At 38.7% G+C, this 16,617-nt stretch overlaps 1 protein-coding gene and 1 long non-coding RNA gene across 3 annotated transcripts in view; one reads left to right on the forward strand and one right to left on the reverse strand.

Moving 5' to 3' along the window:
- The window catches only part of LOC132024372 (uncharacterized), a 33,867-nt gene that overhangs the window by 11,493 nt on the left and 5,757 nt on the right, over positions 1-16,617 (forward strand). The window lies entirely within an intron of this gene.
- The window catches only part of PGM2L1 (phosphoglucomutase 2 like 1), a 49,924-nt gene continuing 42,227 nt past the window's right edge, over positions 8,921-16,617 (reverse strand). For both annotated transcript variants that reach the window (XM_059410644.1, XM_059410653.1), the window contains 5 exons: positions 15,701-15,794; positions 15,034-15,163; positions 14,616-14,805; positions 11,138-11,271; positions 8,921-9,345 (listed from right to left, as the gene is read on the reverse strand). In XM_059410644.1, the coding sequence (XP_059266627.1) occupies positions 9,243-9,345; positions 11,138-11,271; positions 14,616-14,805; positions 15,034-15,163; positions 15,701-15,794 (651 nt within the window). In that variant the 3' untranslated portion in view covers positions 8,921-9,242. The remainder of the gene's footprint in view (positions 9,346-11,137; positions 11,272-14,615; positions 14,806-15,033; positions 15,164-15,700; positions 15,795-16,617) is intronic.

Here is a 16,617-nt window from a genome sequence, read left to right on the forward strand (position 1 = left end):
TTCCTGCTTTCTCCTTGTCTGTCTCCTATGTCTGCAGGGTCTTGTTTCTCTGCCTGACAAACTCCTGCCCTTCCTTCAAGGTTCCACTTTAGTTCCCGTCCTGCGCGATTCTCTGTACCTGCCTCTAGTACAGGACTCCCACGGCGCTGTATCAGTTCTTGTCTTTCTAAAGGTGTGAATTACATCTTGTCGACTTTTTATTCACTGTTCTGCTCTTTGTAGTTTAGTAATATTTATACAGGAGGAGAAAGGGATGACCAGTCAGGAGACCTGAGTATTCGTCCCAGATTTGTCACTGACCAGCTCCGTGACTCTGTGACCAGCCACTGACCAGCTCCATGACTAAGATCTCTGGATCTTCGTTTTCAGCTGAATCAAAGTAGGAAGGGCCCTTTCGAACAGAAGACTAAGATTTATCGAGAGCCATCCTCAGGGCATGGGGGCAAAAGCAGCAGACTAGGGGTAAGACAACTTCGGGTCTGTAGGAATCCTCTGTGGATCCCTGGCTTGACCCTTCGATCAAGTTTCCCTAACTGTAAAGAGAGATGCTTTCATTGAATCTGGATTCCTCGCAGAGCAGAGGGGCCAAGTCTGTTTCATGGAACATGGATCCGTCCTCCAGGGGGAAGTATGCATATGTGGGACTGGCAGACAATTGAAAAATACTGACCCAGTTGCTGCTTTTTTTCCTGCCCTTGCTCCCTGCCCGAAGGGAATACATCTCTCCCATGCCAGCTTGACTTATTTAGCCCCAGTTTGGTTTTTTTCCCCTTCAGTTTATGACTTCCCTGCAGCCAAAGTCTGGCTGGAAGCCCTCTAGCAAATCTCAAGGATCTCTTGCTTCCCAGTTTTGCTCACTTATTTCTTTGCTTTGAGTTGAACGCACTCACCTGCGGTGTGTTCCTCCTCCCCTTTGCTTAGTCACAGCCTACTTGCTTTTGAAAATTCAGCTCAAATTCCGATTCTGGGGACACCTGGGTGGCTCAGTTGGTTAAGCAGCTGCCTTCGGCTTGGGTCACGATCCCAGGGCCCTGGGTTCAAGTCCTACATCGGGTTCCTTGCTCACAGGGAGCCTGCTTCTCTCTCTGTCTCTGCCTGCCACTCTGCCTGCTTGTGCTCTCTCTCTCTCTGAGAAATAAATAAAATCTTTGAAAAAAAATTCCGATTCTGTTCACTTCAGCTGAACTTTTTCCTTCCTTCCTTCCTTCCTTCCTTCCTTCCTTCCTTCCTTCTTTCATTCTTTCTTTTTTGTGAGAGATCATTGTCTGCTTGGCTCCATTCTGGGCACTGGGGGTCCTGCCCAGTTTGAGTTGACCGGTTGCTCACAACTGACTGGTTGGCTGGGAGAGTCCAGATGCAAGCAGATCATTTAGTTATGGCATGGAACATGCTGAAACAGAGGATGGCAGAGGGAGCTGTGGCAGTATAGAGCAGGGCCTCTGCCCATCTGGGCTGCTGGGGCAGGGATGGGGGGGTGGGGTGATGGGAAACAGTCAGGAAATGCTCTATGGAAGGGATGATGCTTGAGTTGAGGGTGAGGGGAGGAGTTGTTTGTGAAGTGAGGAGGTGTCCAGTGGTGTTCCATGGGCAGAGCCCCTCCCTGCCATGTCTGCTGCCCACCACCCATAGCAAGGGAAAATCTGCCTTTTCCCACTTTGGGCTGGCACCCCTATTTCTAGTCTATTAATTCTGGATCCAGCTCCTTGAAAACTGTCATGTGGTGATCAGGAAGGTGAGAAGATGGCCATACAAGAAATAAGTAGCTGAAATGCACATATTTAGACTGAGGGGAAAGGACTTTGAGTGAAAAGGAAATGAGGTTTTGAATAAGATTGAGCTTCCAAGTACAACCAAAGGGTAGAAGCTGTAGGAGGTGGATTTCAGCTGACTGCAAGAAAGAACTCTCGACTGGCCTTTCTTTTAAAGTGTACATACAACTTGTCTTGGCAAATTGTCATGGGAGAGGTTCAAATATATATCCTCACTTGCAAATCAGATTGTGGGAACTGATGAGAGTTCTTAGATAAGGTGACCTTTAAGGTTCTTTCCAAGGGTGGGTTTTCTCATACTAGCTCCCCACCACCACTTCAGAAACCTACTTATGACTTTCTGTACTCTCTCACCTGCTGACTAAAGTACAAACTCCAAGGCAGAGCACACAGGACCCTCTCTACTCACACCCCTACTCGATACAGCAATACCAAACTACTTAGAGTTCTTGGCAGGCTTATGCTATGTTCTGTGCTTAAGATGTCCTCCCTCTTCCTTTGTCTTCCTCATAATTTCCAATTGGTCAATTAACTCTCTCCCACTGTCTTTTTAAAATTAATTAATTTATTTTTTAATTTTTAAGGTGGGGAGAGGTAAAGGGAGAAGGAGAATCTCAAACAGGCTCCATGCCTAGTGCAGAGTCTGATGCCAGGCTCCATCTCACAACACTGAGATTATGACCTAAGCTGAAATCAAGAGTCAGACACTTAATCAGCTGAGCCACCCAGGCACCCCACTCTCCCACTGTGCCTTGATTGAAGGGTAATTGCAATGGCTTACTTCCTACTACCATTCAGAAGGAAGCTAGGTGTTCAAATCCCTCCTTTATTAGTTTCTGGTTTCAGCTAGGAGGAAGCCATGTAACAAAAGTCTAGCCAACTGCGCCTTCTCTCTAGTGCTTTGACTCCAAAGATATAAGGAATAAAGGTGATCTGATGGCAGTGGGGATAGTGGGAACGGTATCCTAAACAGACTATTCTAGCAATAACATGGTTGCTGTGTCTTTTTTCCTACTTTTTAGCCTTCTAGAGTGCCCTCAGTACAAACATATTTCCAAGTCAATAAATATTTATAAAAAGAAATGATGAAGCACAAGGATAAAGGTCAAAGACTTGATTTAAAGCAAACTGCACGCAAGACTGGACTATTTAATGATTAGAACCAGAACTAGAGAGGAAAATAAAGATAGGACAATGGTCACATCACTAACAGAAATGAGGAAGTGTTAGTTTAGGGAGGACAGGGAGGAAAGATGGGGAATAACAGGTTTTATTATAATATATATATTTAGCTTCTTATTATGTTAGCTGATGCTAACACAGGTAGATAAATTAAGTCAACTGAAGGAGTGAAATGCAAAAATAAAATGGAAAGGACTTTAATATTAGCTCTTTCTCTTTATTTTATTTTATTTTTTATTTTATTTGAGAGAGAGAGCAAGCAAGAGTGCACACGTGCACATGGAGGGGAGGGGCAGTGAGGGAAGGGGAGGGGCAGAGGGAGACAAAGGGGCAGACTCTCTGCTAAGCAGGGAGCCCAATGTAGAGCTTGATGCCAGAACCCTGGGATCATGACCTGAGCCAAAGGCAGACACTTAACGAACTGAGCCACCCAGGTGCCCCTTCTTCTGGGACTTCCGATGAACTAATCAATACATATTTACCAAATATTAAACTAGAAGATTCATTTAGGCTGAAAGTAGATTCTGTATATCATGTATATATTTTAAAAACATATTCTACTTGGATAGCAAACTCTATGAACCATACAGTAACTAAGATAATAAAAATTACGCAGAAACTCATGCCTATAAAGAGGCCTGTTTATTACTGATAACACTTAATTTGGCTAAAACCACAAGAAATCCACACACAAACACTTTAAGTGCAAATTCTCACAGGCAGTACTTATGATACACCCTGGTGTTTTCATCGGAAAAAAAAAAAGAGAAAATATTGACAAGAACAGGTAAAACAAGAGCACAATTTTGATCTACTGCTACATAGTCAGAAAAATAATTCATTCTTAACGGCATATATTTCATCTGGCATATTCGGTGATGTATACAAAGTTTATTTTTGCCTAAAACGAGAAGGCCTCACCATATATACAGATGCAGACTCTTGCTTGAGTGCCTCTTGTGAGATGTATGATGAATCATAACAGTGGACAAAAATATATCAAATTGTATCAAATTAGCTGTGATTCACTTGGAAGGCAGCAGTAGGAGGCTCAAAGTGGCACCTATACCCAGTGATACTAAGTCTACATAGGTACATTCTTAGCCTACTAGGCCAACACCTTGTTATGAGTGTAAAATACTAGGCATTACATATAATTTTCCAAACAGGAATATGTTCTGCTCTCTCAAAAGAAGCTGAGTATTTAAGGGTATGCATGTTTAATGAAGATGATTTATTATAAATTTCAGTAATGAGATTTGTTTAAAAAACGGAATCAGAAAATTAACATTTTTGATTGCTTCTTAAACTATTAGCTGCTTTAAGATACAATCCCCGAATTCCTACTGTCGCCAACTAAGCATTCTATAACACGTACTACAACGGGGGTGGGGGAGGTTATGAAAAATAGTAACACATGATCTCTGCTCTCAGGGAGCTGATAGTCAGATGCTCCTTCTCAGTCAAGGAATGCCAGTGAATGGATGAAAACAAAGTGGCCAACACTTCTGAAAATGAGGTTCAGTGATAACGTAACTGTTTCAGGTCAGTTTAATTTGGCAGTAAGACTTTCAAAGTTCAGCTTTTAAAATGTAGGGAACCGGCTAGATATGTTCTGTGTTTCTATTTCTCACATTAAGGTTGGTGTGTGTACCTCCAGGCAGATGTGGCAGTTGAGGTGGGGAAGGGGAGACCACTGAGCAGCCTTCTGATCAACACAGAGCTCCTTTCCAGCAGCACCTGCTTCCGTGAGGACTGGAGGAATCATTTTTACATTGAAACAGTTTTATTATGGGGAATGCAAAATTCAGCTTCCATTTTTATGATAGAACATGAAATTTCATGAGCGATAGACTGCTTCAGAGTTTGGGCTTGGGCCCACACATAGTCGTCATGTTCCTCTACTTTAGGGTTATGCTGGTGGCAAAATTTGCAAAGCAGACTTTAGCATGCCATGTGCCCTTAGCTTGGTCACTTAACTCATTCTTATATGTCCTCTTTTTAAGGTATAAGGTCTTTAACAAAGATAAAAGATGGATTAATGAACATAACAGTATAGTTAATATTTTAAAGTAGCCAGTAGTAAAAACTAACTTGGTTTTCAACTGGAACTAAAGAAAGTCATGCCATGTCAAGTCCTGCAATGAAAGGTTCTCTTCTTTCCACTTGGACTTCTTATGGCTTATAATAAGATGCTCTGGGGGACAAAAGGGAAAAAAGATTTCCTAAAATTTTGTGCTTTGGATGCCCCAAGTACAAGGAGACCTGAAATAAAATGTGAGCTCAACTGACCACCCATTTCGACTGGTCGGACTCTTTCCTCATCACTTTCTAGAGCAATCTCAGAAAAACAAATGAATTATAAAAGGCCATAATAAATTAGCATATAGTAGTATCCAGACAGACCAAAAAAGGCTATGAAATAGATTTAAAATTACTTCTTACAATGTTTTAAATATTCTCATAATAGTAACAAAATAAGTAAAAAAAAACATAGTTTATGAATCAGCTTAAAGCATTCTGGATGAATACAGTTAAGATTTCTTATCAGTGAGGTAATAGAGCAATAGCTTTTCACAGTAACAAAATGTAGGAGGGCACCTGGGGAAGGAGGGAGGTAGAGAGAAAAAGGCATAAAATAAATGTATCCAAGCGAAATTTGGATTTTTCAAGCATCATAAACATCAGTGGAAAACACTGGAAAGAAATACCAGTAGCAGCAGTTCATAGAACAATTTCTCCATTAAACTCCAGCTAATATCTCTGTTGTGTCCATTCCAGAAGCGACTTCCTTATGAAACAGGAGCCCTATTTCCTATATAAGGATATCCCCAAAGTTTCCAATCTCTTAGAATCTTTCTGTCTGCTGAAGTTACTACATCCAAATAACAATAGAGTTGAAACAAAACCCTCAAATATCCTATAATGCTATACATTCTTCAAGATGAACAAAATGGTGTTCAAGTCTCACTTAATTCGCCCGGTTAAATAAAAAATAATATCCAAGCTGGTCTCTGTGCAATGAATGAAGACTGCGCTCATGCAACTACTACTTAACATATACAAAAACTCTCATGAGCTAAATTCTTGTAGTATATGTGCTGCTGAAGCAAGCACCTAAATTCTTCTAGATATGGAGTGAAACTCAAATGTTACTTTCAGTACTCTCTATGACATCATTGTTGTTCCAACCTGAGTTAAAAAAAAAAAAAAAGTATTGGATAGAACCTTTAAAAGACATTTAGTATATCCCTTAATCTTAAATTTGTTATTTAGTTTTTTGGAAAAGGTCCTTATTCTTTTATTCTGTCCTCACTGAAGACAGAAAAGTTTGCCATATTACTTCTTACTTTGCGTCCTTTAAGAAAAGATTCAACAAACAACTTAAGACTTATTAAATTACCTTAATAGCTTTCTCCCCTCCAGAATTAAATGATCTGAATTCTTTGAACTTTTTCTCATAATCTCTGTGGTATTCTGTTTTATTTATGCTATGTCTTCTCTTCTCCAGCTCCCATATGATCCTAAGACACAACATCCTAGCAGGAATTGAATCAGTAAGAGGGGTACTTTTTCTCACCTTCAAAAACTTGGCCTCTTTATAGTGGTTGTTAATAAAGGAAACAAAAGGTTCACTATCTGTTCATCATTATAACAAATACACATGGATAAACAACTTGCCCACAGCCAGCTTATTCCCTACTTTTAGCTCTCTCAGTTTACCTTTCAAAAGAAGCATTTCCTGTGCCATCTTATTGATCTGTTTGTTTATTTCTACTGATTATTTTCAATGTATGCTTTGATCTTGCCAGACTAGTTCTCTCCTTTCCCCCAAAACTCTAGAAAAGCCCAGTTTTAATCTACACACTGAATGAGAATGGATTCATTTTCAAGATACTGTTCGTAAAGAAAAAGTTAAACACTGTAGAGCCCAAGGCTAAGATCTACAGTTGAGCACTCCTGTCTTTCCTGGTCAGCTTGGGTTACTAAATTTACCGTTAGGCAACTGTACACCACTGTGTCAAGTTCATGTTAAATATCATGCTAAGATAGACTTGAGAGCTTGGCTAGAATCAAATAATTTCCCTAATCTATACACTTTAGAACATTTGTAATATTTTGTTGATTTTTAAATTTGGATTTTTAAATTTTTGAGGTAAGAATCTAGGCTTTAATAACTTTTCACCTTAATTAAGATGACTTAAATGTTGCATTATATTAAAGCACTCAAAACTGTTCTCCTTATAATAGACTGACAATCATGGCATGGCTTTAGCGGTTATGAATGTGCTAGCATATCATTTTAGCTCCCCTTTGTTCTTCGGTCACTGGAACAGATACTAAAGCCAAATATACATACTTTTCATATATATAGCATTGTTCATACTACTTGGTAGAATATAGGCTATCTCCAAAATTACATTCTACATTCTTAAAAGCAAATAAAACAAAAAAGTCTGCACATTTCTTCGTCAGTACAAAGCCTTTGAAAACAAAGTCATTCAGAAGTATGGTGCTCTACACTTACTTAGCTGTCTATTAACTACAGTCATATGGGATCTAACTATAGAAAAGGAAGGAACAAATTAACAATAGTGGCAATAAAATAATTTGAAAATTATATTTGCACTATATGGATTCAAACAAATGTTAGCTAATAAAGCTGCAACAAACCATACCATTTACTAAATAGTCTAATTAGTTTAAATGTTATATTATTATTATTATTATTATTGTTATTTAGGAAATAAATACTCTAATACCAGTTATGTCCCATTAGCAATTTGTTTAGTATGATTACACCCAAGGCCTTGTTACTGTTACCTCTTAGCTATATCACATGTGTTTATGTATTCTGCTGAGTTGTATAGGACAGGATATACTTTAAGAAAATTAAATAGTACTTCTCTACTAAGACATTTTTAGAAGACTGGAGAATCAACCAAAAGTGACCTTCCAAAATTTTTTTTCACATTGAGGGGCGCCTGCGTGGCGCAGTTGGTTAAGCCTCTGACTCTTGATCTCAGCTTGGGTCTTGATCTCAGGGTCATGACTTCAAGCCCCACATTGGGCTCTATGCTGGGCATGGAGCCTACTTGAAAAGAAATACGCAAAAATTTTTTCCACATTGAAAAAGATAAGTTATACTATTGAGATCAGAAATTCTATAGTAGCCAGCAAGATATTAGAATAAACTGGACTTTAGTTTTAAAACATGTAGTTTTAATGTTTGGTAACATCTAAAATCTGGATATTATATTTCTTAGTAAAATTAGCATTATTTCATCTGGTAAAGGAATAAATCTACTTACAAAAATTTAATTCCAAAGTTATATTTGTAAATAAATTAAGAGCTCCTTTCTCAGTTCGGATTTTTTTCTCTACCTGAAGGCTGTGATTATTGCACTTAATTCTTACAAGAAGATCCTTAAGCACAGTTACTTTGAATCTGATTTTATTAAGATTTTCATTTACATTCATAAGATTTTTAGGAGGGCGAATTGATTTGATATAGAGGGGAAGCACCTATATAGTTTGGTCTGAAATAACTGTCTGAAAATTAACTGACTAAATTATAGTCAATGCAGGAACACTGTTTTAATTCATAACATACCCTGAGAAGGCACTAAGAAATCTGACAAGAACGAAGCCACTAGGAGCATTGCCACTATTGTTTCATGTTCAGTAAACGTCAGAATTTTAAATACATACAATAAATTTACACTGCACCAAGAGCACCTGAAACACATATGGTAACATCTGTTCTAAGCTAGAAATGCCCAATTTCAAATACTCTACTTTGTAAGTTAATACCTATGATGTAATAATGATACTTTGCCACACTATGCTGGGAGCAATGCCATTTTCTTGTCAATTTTATAGATTAATTTCCTTAGCTAATTCAACAACTATATAACATTTATCTACCTTTTTAAAAAACCGTGCTATACACAAGTACAATACGGAACTAAGCTTAATCACACTTTAATAAGAAAACTCACTTTTGTATTGTTTTTTTTTTTCTGTTAAAGGAAGAACAATGTGTTACTAGAATACTTTTAATGCAATGACATTTGTTCAAGATTATGAAAAAATTCGAATCCTTTCTCTCCAGATCATTTCCTTTCGAACTTATACAGTTTGTTTCATCAGCCCACCGAAAGAAAGAAAATCAAAGTGCAAAGATACTTGACCAGATGAGATAGAGAATGCTAACACGACTTCAATGCATGGAATTCCTGGTTGTTCTGTTCCATGTGCCGGTGCCAAGTCATGGCGTACTGGTGTGCACTAAACAGAACGCCAGATCAGTCCATTTTTACTAGGCTCAAGAAAATTCTCAATCAAAGCTTCAATGAGTTTCTTCAATTCCTCTTCTAGGAAGGCAGTGTCACTGAAGAGAAAGATGGGGAGTTTTGAAATTCTTGATTTTTACCACTTTAAATTTTGTTTAAATTGTTATAATTTTTAAAAGGGGATGCTTAAACACTTTGTAAACCAAAAAGAAGTTCACTCCGTTAAAACAAAACAAGACCAAAGTTGGGGGCGGGGGCAGGAATCACACACAAGAAAACACCATGATCACAAACTTAAGTTGTACGGCATTAAAGGGAGTTCCTTGTTACATGATACATGGATGAGTTTCGGTATATCTAGATTTTTCTCCTTGGTCAGGCAATTTAATGGTCCAGAACACCAATACCAGGCCTTATACTAAAATGGCTTCCTGATACTTTGAAGAATACTCAGTAGATGTTATGGGATGATACAGCATGACTCAGATACAGAAGGGGAATGGGACTAAAAAAATGAGATGCTTAAGAAATAAATACACATTTACAAATATGTGCTTCAAAGTCATCACTGCTGTTGACCAAAACATGTCTAGGAAAGCCTCTTTTCAACTGCCTCCATGATTATTTGTTATTACTTTAATAATCATCCATTATTTTCAACCAAATATAGCATTACCCTAATTTGGTTTCCTTTAAACTCTACTCTGAATGACTTTAGGACATCCTTTTTTTGCCCCCAAAAGAAAATAAAAATCTCTTAAATGCAAAGGTTTAGAGACATACAAAATAATGTACCTTGGAATCTGAAGACAATTCCAAAGCATCTCTTTCCCAAAAATATACTGATCAGTGACAACATTATAGAAGGTACTACTTTTAATAAGTGTAAATAGGCTTTAGAAGGTGGCTGTGCTCACCACTATACCACCAATGCTTAAGTGTAAATGACCTTTGAATATGTTTATTAAAGTTAATTTAGTGACAATTCAGACTCTTAAAGGGAAATAAATTGGGCAGATTAAGTCAAATCATATTAGATATATGAAATGAATGTTTGAAAATAAATTATTTGTTGATCATTTCTTTAGGTTCAGCATAACAGTTAAAGCTCACAGAACCTTCCCAGTAATAAAAATCTACCAAAATCTTGAAATTCAATTCCCAAATGGTCCAACTCTTTGGAAAACAGTCTGGCAGTTCCCCTGAAGGTTAAACACAGAACTACCTTGTGATCCAGCAATTCTCCATCTACATATGGACCCAAGTGAAATGAAAACATGTCCACACAAAAACTTGTGCACAAATGTTTATAGCACTGTTACTTGTAATGGTTAAAATGTGGCAATAACCCAAATGTCCACCACCTGATAAAAGGATTTTTTTAGAAAAAAAAAGTGTTGTATCTATACAACAGGATATTATTAGGCCAAGAAAACAATTTAAAAAAAAAAAAAAAAGAATTAAGTGCTGATTCATGCACCTTGAAAACAGATGAACCTTGAAAACATCAGGCGAAGTAGAAGATGCCAGTCACACAGGGCCATACGTTGTATGATTCCATTTATATGAAATGCCCACAATAAGCAAGTTGATAGTGACAGATAGTAGATTGGTGGTTGCCGAGGGCTACATGGAGGGGGATGGCAAGTGACTGCTAATGGATATGGGGCTTCTTTCTGAGGGGATAAAAATGTTCTAACATGGAATATAGTAAAAAAAAAATGTGTAGTGATGTTTGCACAACTCTGAATATACTAAAAACCACTTAACTGTATGCTTTTAATGGGTAAACTGTACAGTATGTGAATTTAATCTCAATAAAGCCTATATATATATATAAATATACAAATCTAAATATATAGTATATATATTTTAAAAGTCAATTCTCACCTCTGCTCAGGGGATGCACACATCTCCGCATAATATTTTATCTTTGGTTCTGTCCCACTTGTCCGAAGAGTAGCGACACAGCCATTTTGAAAAGTAAATGTAATCATTTGGCTATTTTTACTCACAGGCAATACCTATGCACAAGGTGAATAATGGCTTAGTTACACTCGGTACCTTTTTCATTTTCAGGAGTTGTAAAATATATTCTACTTATGTGAGGTATCTAAAGGAGTCAAATTCATAGAAACAGGAGTACAAGGTCATTGGCAGGAGGTAGGGGAAGGGGGAAGTGGGGAGTTGTTTAATGGGCATGGAGTTTCAGTTCAGCAAGATGAAAAAGTTCTGGACATCTGCTGCACAACAAGGTAGACAGAGTTAACACCAACGGACTGCATGTGGTAGATTTTGTTATGTATTTTTTACAATTAAAAATTTGTTTTTTAAATTACAAAACACAAAAGATTATATACACAATAATTCATAAATATGCCATTTACTAAACATTTATAATAATATGGCGTTGGGTTATATACCTTACACACATGATCTCCAGGCCTCAGCAACAATCTTCCAGAGTAAATATTACTGCCAGTTTACTGACATGGCTCAAAAAGAGTAAATGACCTGGTCAAGGTAATCAGCTAAAGTGGCAGAGCGAGAAGTTGGAGCCAGGTCTATGTATCACAGTCCAAACTGCCTCTGCGTTGGCAAAGGGCTTTACAATTTCGAAGCACTTTCATAGACAGTTTATCAATTGTCTCCAAAGCAGACTGCATGTGTCCTAGAGGGCAGGCAAAATAATCCACTGACTGGGGTACAATAAAAGTTTATATTTTTTACCTAAAAGTTAAAAAAGGAGATGAATCTTTACTGACATTGAACACACGGATTCATCCTAGTACTCCTTCTGTGAAGGTATCTTGGGGGAACTCGTGGGGGTTGTACTAGGACAGAGGTGGTGCCTTTCAACAGGGTCTGAGCCTGATCCTTTCTTTGAAATCCCTCCCTCAGTTACAGGTACTACTACACACCAGTTGCTTAAGACAGAGACCCTTCTCCCCTCTTTTTCACTCACAGACCATCAACTAGCAAGTCTTGTCTAGTCTTTAACTCAATTTCGTCCAACTTTCTCTACCACTACTGCTAATAGATTTAATTCAGGCTCCCATCATCTCTCATCCTGATTCCTGAAACAGCAAAATAACTGAACTTCTGGGAGTTTGCCTCTCTCTAACCCCCATACCGTATGTGCCATTCCTCCTTGAACTCCACACTACAGTGTAGAGAACTCTTGGTGGTTTTTTGGAGGAGAACATGCCTTCCTACCTCCAGACCTAGCACTTGGTGCTTCCTTTGCCTGAATACCCACTGTTCCTCCTACATCTGGATAACTCTTACACTCAGCTCACAGAAGTCCTCTAGAAGGTCTTCTGTAAGGCTCCCAGATCTGAGCAAGGGTCCTTCCTATGCTCTTCCATGGCACCTTACGCACCCCCCGTCTGTTTCATTTTGTAAAGTAATCCCTGCTTACTTCCATTTCCCCTCTAGCCTCTTTAGTGCAGAAACAGTGGCTTTGTCATTGCTCCTTCTCAGTGTGCCTACAAGGGCTTTGATAAATGCCTGTTGAACACACAGAGAGCAATCTGGAGTGTGAAGAAAACACTCAGGAGGTCTTTGACACTATGTGACCGCTGGGGTAAATTAACAATATCTGTAGTACCTGCCTTACAAAATTGTTGTAAGCATCTGTGGAGAGCAGACAGAAAAGCACTTTGAATAAGGAATATCCTAAACCTTAAAGGGGGTTAATAGGAAAAAAAGCATCACACCAAGAACTACTCCTAAGCACAACATTAGTGAAATAAAAAGAAACAAAAAATTTGGTTTGTCTCATCAAGTAGTTTACAAAGACAGAAAAATAGATACCAACAACTGGGAATGAATATTTGCTGATTAGATGAATAGACATAAAAGGAATATGAGCTATATTCTATGCAAGAAATGACAGATATTCCAAAATATATTATGCCTGTAGCATGTGGGACAACATCAGAACATTATAAGTAGAAATTTAGTCTAATAATCCTAACAATAACCAAATACATATGATTAGCAATTAATGGCATTTATTTATTTTTTTAGAAGATTTTATTAATTTTAATTTTTTTTTAAGATTTTACTTATTTTCCAGAGAGAGAGAGAGAGAGAGAGAACACACAAGCAGGCAGAGAGGCAAGCAGAGGCAGCGAGAGAGAAGCAGGCTCCCTGCTGAGCAAGGAGCCTGATGTGGTACTTGATTCCAGGACCTTGGGATCATGACCTGAGCCGAAGGCAGACACTTAACCAACAGAGCCACCCAGGTGTCCCTATTTATTTATTTGACAGAAAGAGAGAATGCAAGAGCAGGAACACCAGTAAGGGAAGTGTGAGGGAGAAACAGGCTCCCCACTGAGCAGGGAGCCTGATGCGGGGCTCAATCCCAGGACTCTGGGATCATGACCTGAGCTGAAGGCAGCTGCTTAAAGACAGAGCCACCCAGGTGTCCCAATTTATGGTGTTTAAATATTTGTTGAGCACCTACCACAAAAGCAGGAGCTTTGACAGGCACGGAGGTATGTCAGAAATGGATCTGACAGCACAACACGATGATAACAATAAAATAGAAAGTGATAAATGACAAGAGGAAGGCACAATATATAATGAAACCTCAGGAGGAAGATATCTAATTACAGGACCTGGAGGGTATGTGGAGGAGGTGATATCTGCCTGAAGTCTTAAATAATGGCTAAGGTGTGGACCTGCCGCAGAGGAAAGAGAGGCAGATTGGGGAAATAGCTTGAGCAAAAACAGAGATATTTTTATTTTCATTTCTTTAAAGATTTTACTTATTTATTTGAGAGAGAGAGATAGCCAGAGAGAGGAGGGCAGGGGTAGGGGGTTGGTGAGGAGGAAGCAGACTCTCTGCTGAGTGGGGAGCCCTGACTTGACTCTGGTCTCGATCCCAGTACCCTGGGATCATAGCTTGAGCCAAAGGCAGAAAACTAACAAATGGAGCCACCCAGGTGCTCCCAAATACAGAAATTTTTCATAAAAATGTATGCATATAAGAAACTATAAGTTGTCTATTTGGCTGCAGGTGTAGGGACTAAGGTTGAAAAGGGAAGTTGCAAATAGGTGTAATGGAGAGCTTTGAAACGACAGGCTTTTAGACTTTATCTTCAACATCACACATTCTCCCTCTCTCCGTCCCTTTCTCTTTTTGTCTAATTCTCTTTCCCACCTCCCAGGGAGGAGCATACACTTGGGGAGAGAGGAGGACAGGATCAGAGGCAGGGAGCCTGTTAGTGGGATTATAACCGCTCTGAAGAAAAACAATGAATCCTAGTTTCAAGACATTCACAGGCTTTAACTTCCACTATTTTATTATAGTACAAAGTACTACAAATCGTTAAACTTAAAAAAAAAAGGGGGTACTTACTGATTTCTTATTAGGCTGGCTGCTGTCATAGCCAGTAGTAACATCCCGTATGTGCAATATAGCAAATGTCCCACAGAATTTTGGATATTCTTTTGGAGAATCAAAATTGCGAAGCCTTTCAAATATACTTTTGATGGTACTTGGATCATAACACAAGAAATATGAAGTTTTTGAAATATGATAACCATATCTGCACAAAGATTTAAAGTGTTAAAGTCAGATTTCAGATAACTCTTCAGGAAAGTATAAAGATAAGCCTATTACAGTATTAAGTAGGAAGTGGCAGTCTACTTCAGTTTTAGAACTTTTTAGAAAGGACTGGCTGTTTTCGAAAACCAAATTTAGAAAGCTAAAAGGAGTGCCCCCAAAATGAGAAGTTTGGCAATTGAAAAGAGAAATTCATAATAACAGAACTTACTTTTCATAGACCTTAATCAGCTGCTGTTTCAGTGTTATATTCATGGTTTCCAGGTAAGCTGCCATCTCGGCAGCAACTACGGCTGCACTCACCCCATCTTTATCCAAAACCGAAGTGCCACACAGAAAACCTAAGAATTAAAACACATTTTTTTTTTAGATTTTTATTTATTAGAGAGAAAGAACGAGCACACAGGAGCAGGGAAGAGGAGTGAGGGAGAGGGAGAAGCAGGCTCCCCACTGAGCACGAGCCAGGACAAAGGTGGGGCTCGAACCCAGGACCCCAGGATCATGACCGGAGCCAAAGGCAGACAAACGCAGACACTTAACCAACTGAGCCACCCAGGGGCCCCTTAAAACACATTTTTTAAAAAGGGGAAAACTTAAGCCTAAAATAATTTCAATAGTTTTACATTTCTTCAGAAGAACCAATGAATTTAAGAGCCTACTGACAGATGAAGCCCACTGATACTGAAGGTACTTAGGGTACTTTTAAGGGTCTTCCCTCCAACTCCCCCCAACAAAAAGTGCATCTACATATTTCTGAGTTCTCTGTGGTTTTTACAACTCAAAAGACAAAACCGGAAGACAAAATTTCCTCTCCACAGAATTACACTTTAAAATATGCTCTCATTCAAATTTTAAAGATTTTAATATTTACTACATACCAATTGACTCCTCAAATGCAAAAAGGACTTCTTTCCCATTTTCCAGGAGGTCTTTTATCCTACTTCCAATCCATTTAAAACCTGGTAATGTTTCCTGAAATGAAGAGAAGGCCATTCTAAGTAAGTGACTCCTCATAGACATATAGAAAGACCTCTCACTAAATGCATGTAACACTTTCATAGTGATCTTCTCTAATGGCTTTTGGCCCACACAGATTTATACCATACTAAGCACATAGCCAGGAAGTGCTCAGATTCATATTGCCATGACTGATAACCTACTATTTATTGAGCACAGAAATAGCTGACTGACACCAAATAGAATCCAACATCTGTAAATGGGGATCCAGACAGTCACAGAGTAACATAAATACATCTATTATGATTATCTACTATTCATCAAGCATCATTAACAGGCGCTTTATGTCATTGTCTCTTTTTTTTTTTTTTTAAAGATTTCATTTATCTATTTGACAGAGAGAGATCACAAGCAGACAGAGAGGCAGGCAGAGAGAGAGAGAGGGAAGCAGGCTCCCCGCCGAGCAGAGAGCCCGACGCGGGGCTCGATCCCAGGACCCTGAGATCATGACCCGAGCCGAAGGCAGCGGCCCAACCCACCGAGCCACCCAGGCGCCCCTCATTGTCTCTTTTAATGCTCATAAAAACTCTGTTGCTGAAACACAGGCTCAGAGACTCAGTGAGTTTGCCTGAGACTATGCTGTACATAAGAGATGGAGCCAGGATTCACCTACACTGCTTCTCAGAAACTGTCTTTGGGTCTGTATTATAAGTACAATATAAGAGAACCTATGAAGCTTGTGATTTAGTCCCCTTTGGGTTTTTAATGATGTACTTTCATCATTATCACAGCGCATGCTTAAACCAGGTGTCCCTTACCATAACACCATGGAGTAAAT

The sequence above is a fragment of the Mustela nigripes genome, chromosome 1 (genome assembly GCF_022355385.1).
Source record: "Mustela nigripes isolate SB6536 chromosome 1, MUSNIG.SB6536, whole genome shotgun sequence".
Lineage (NCBI taxonomy): Eukaryota > Metazoa > Chordata > Mammalia > Carnivora > Mustelidae > Mustela > Mustela nigripes.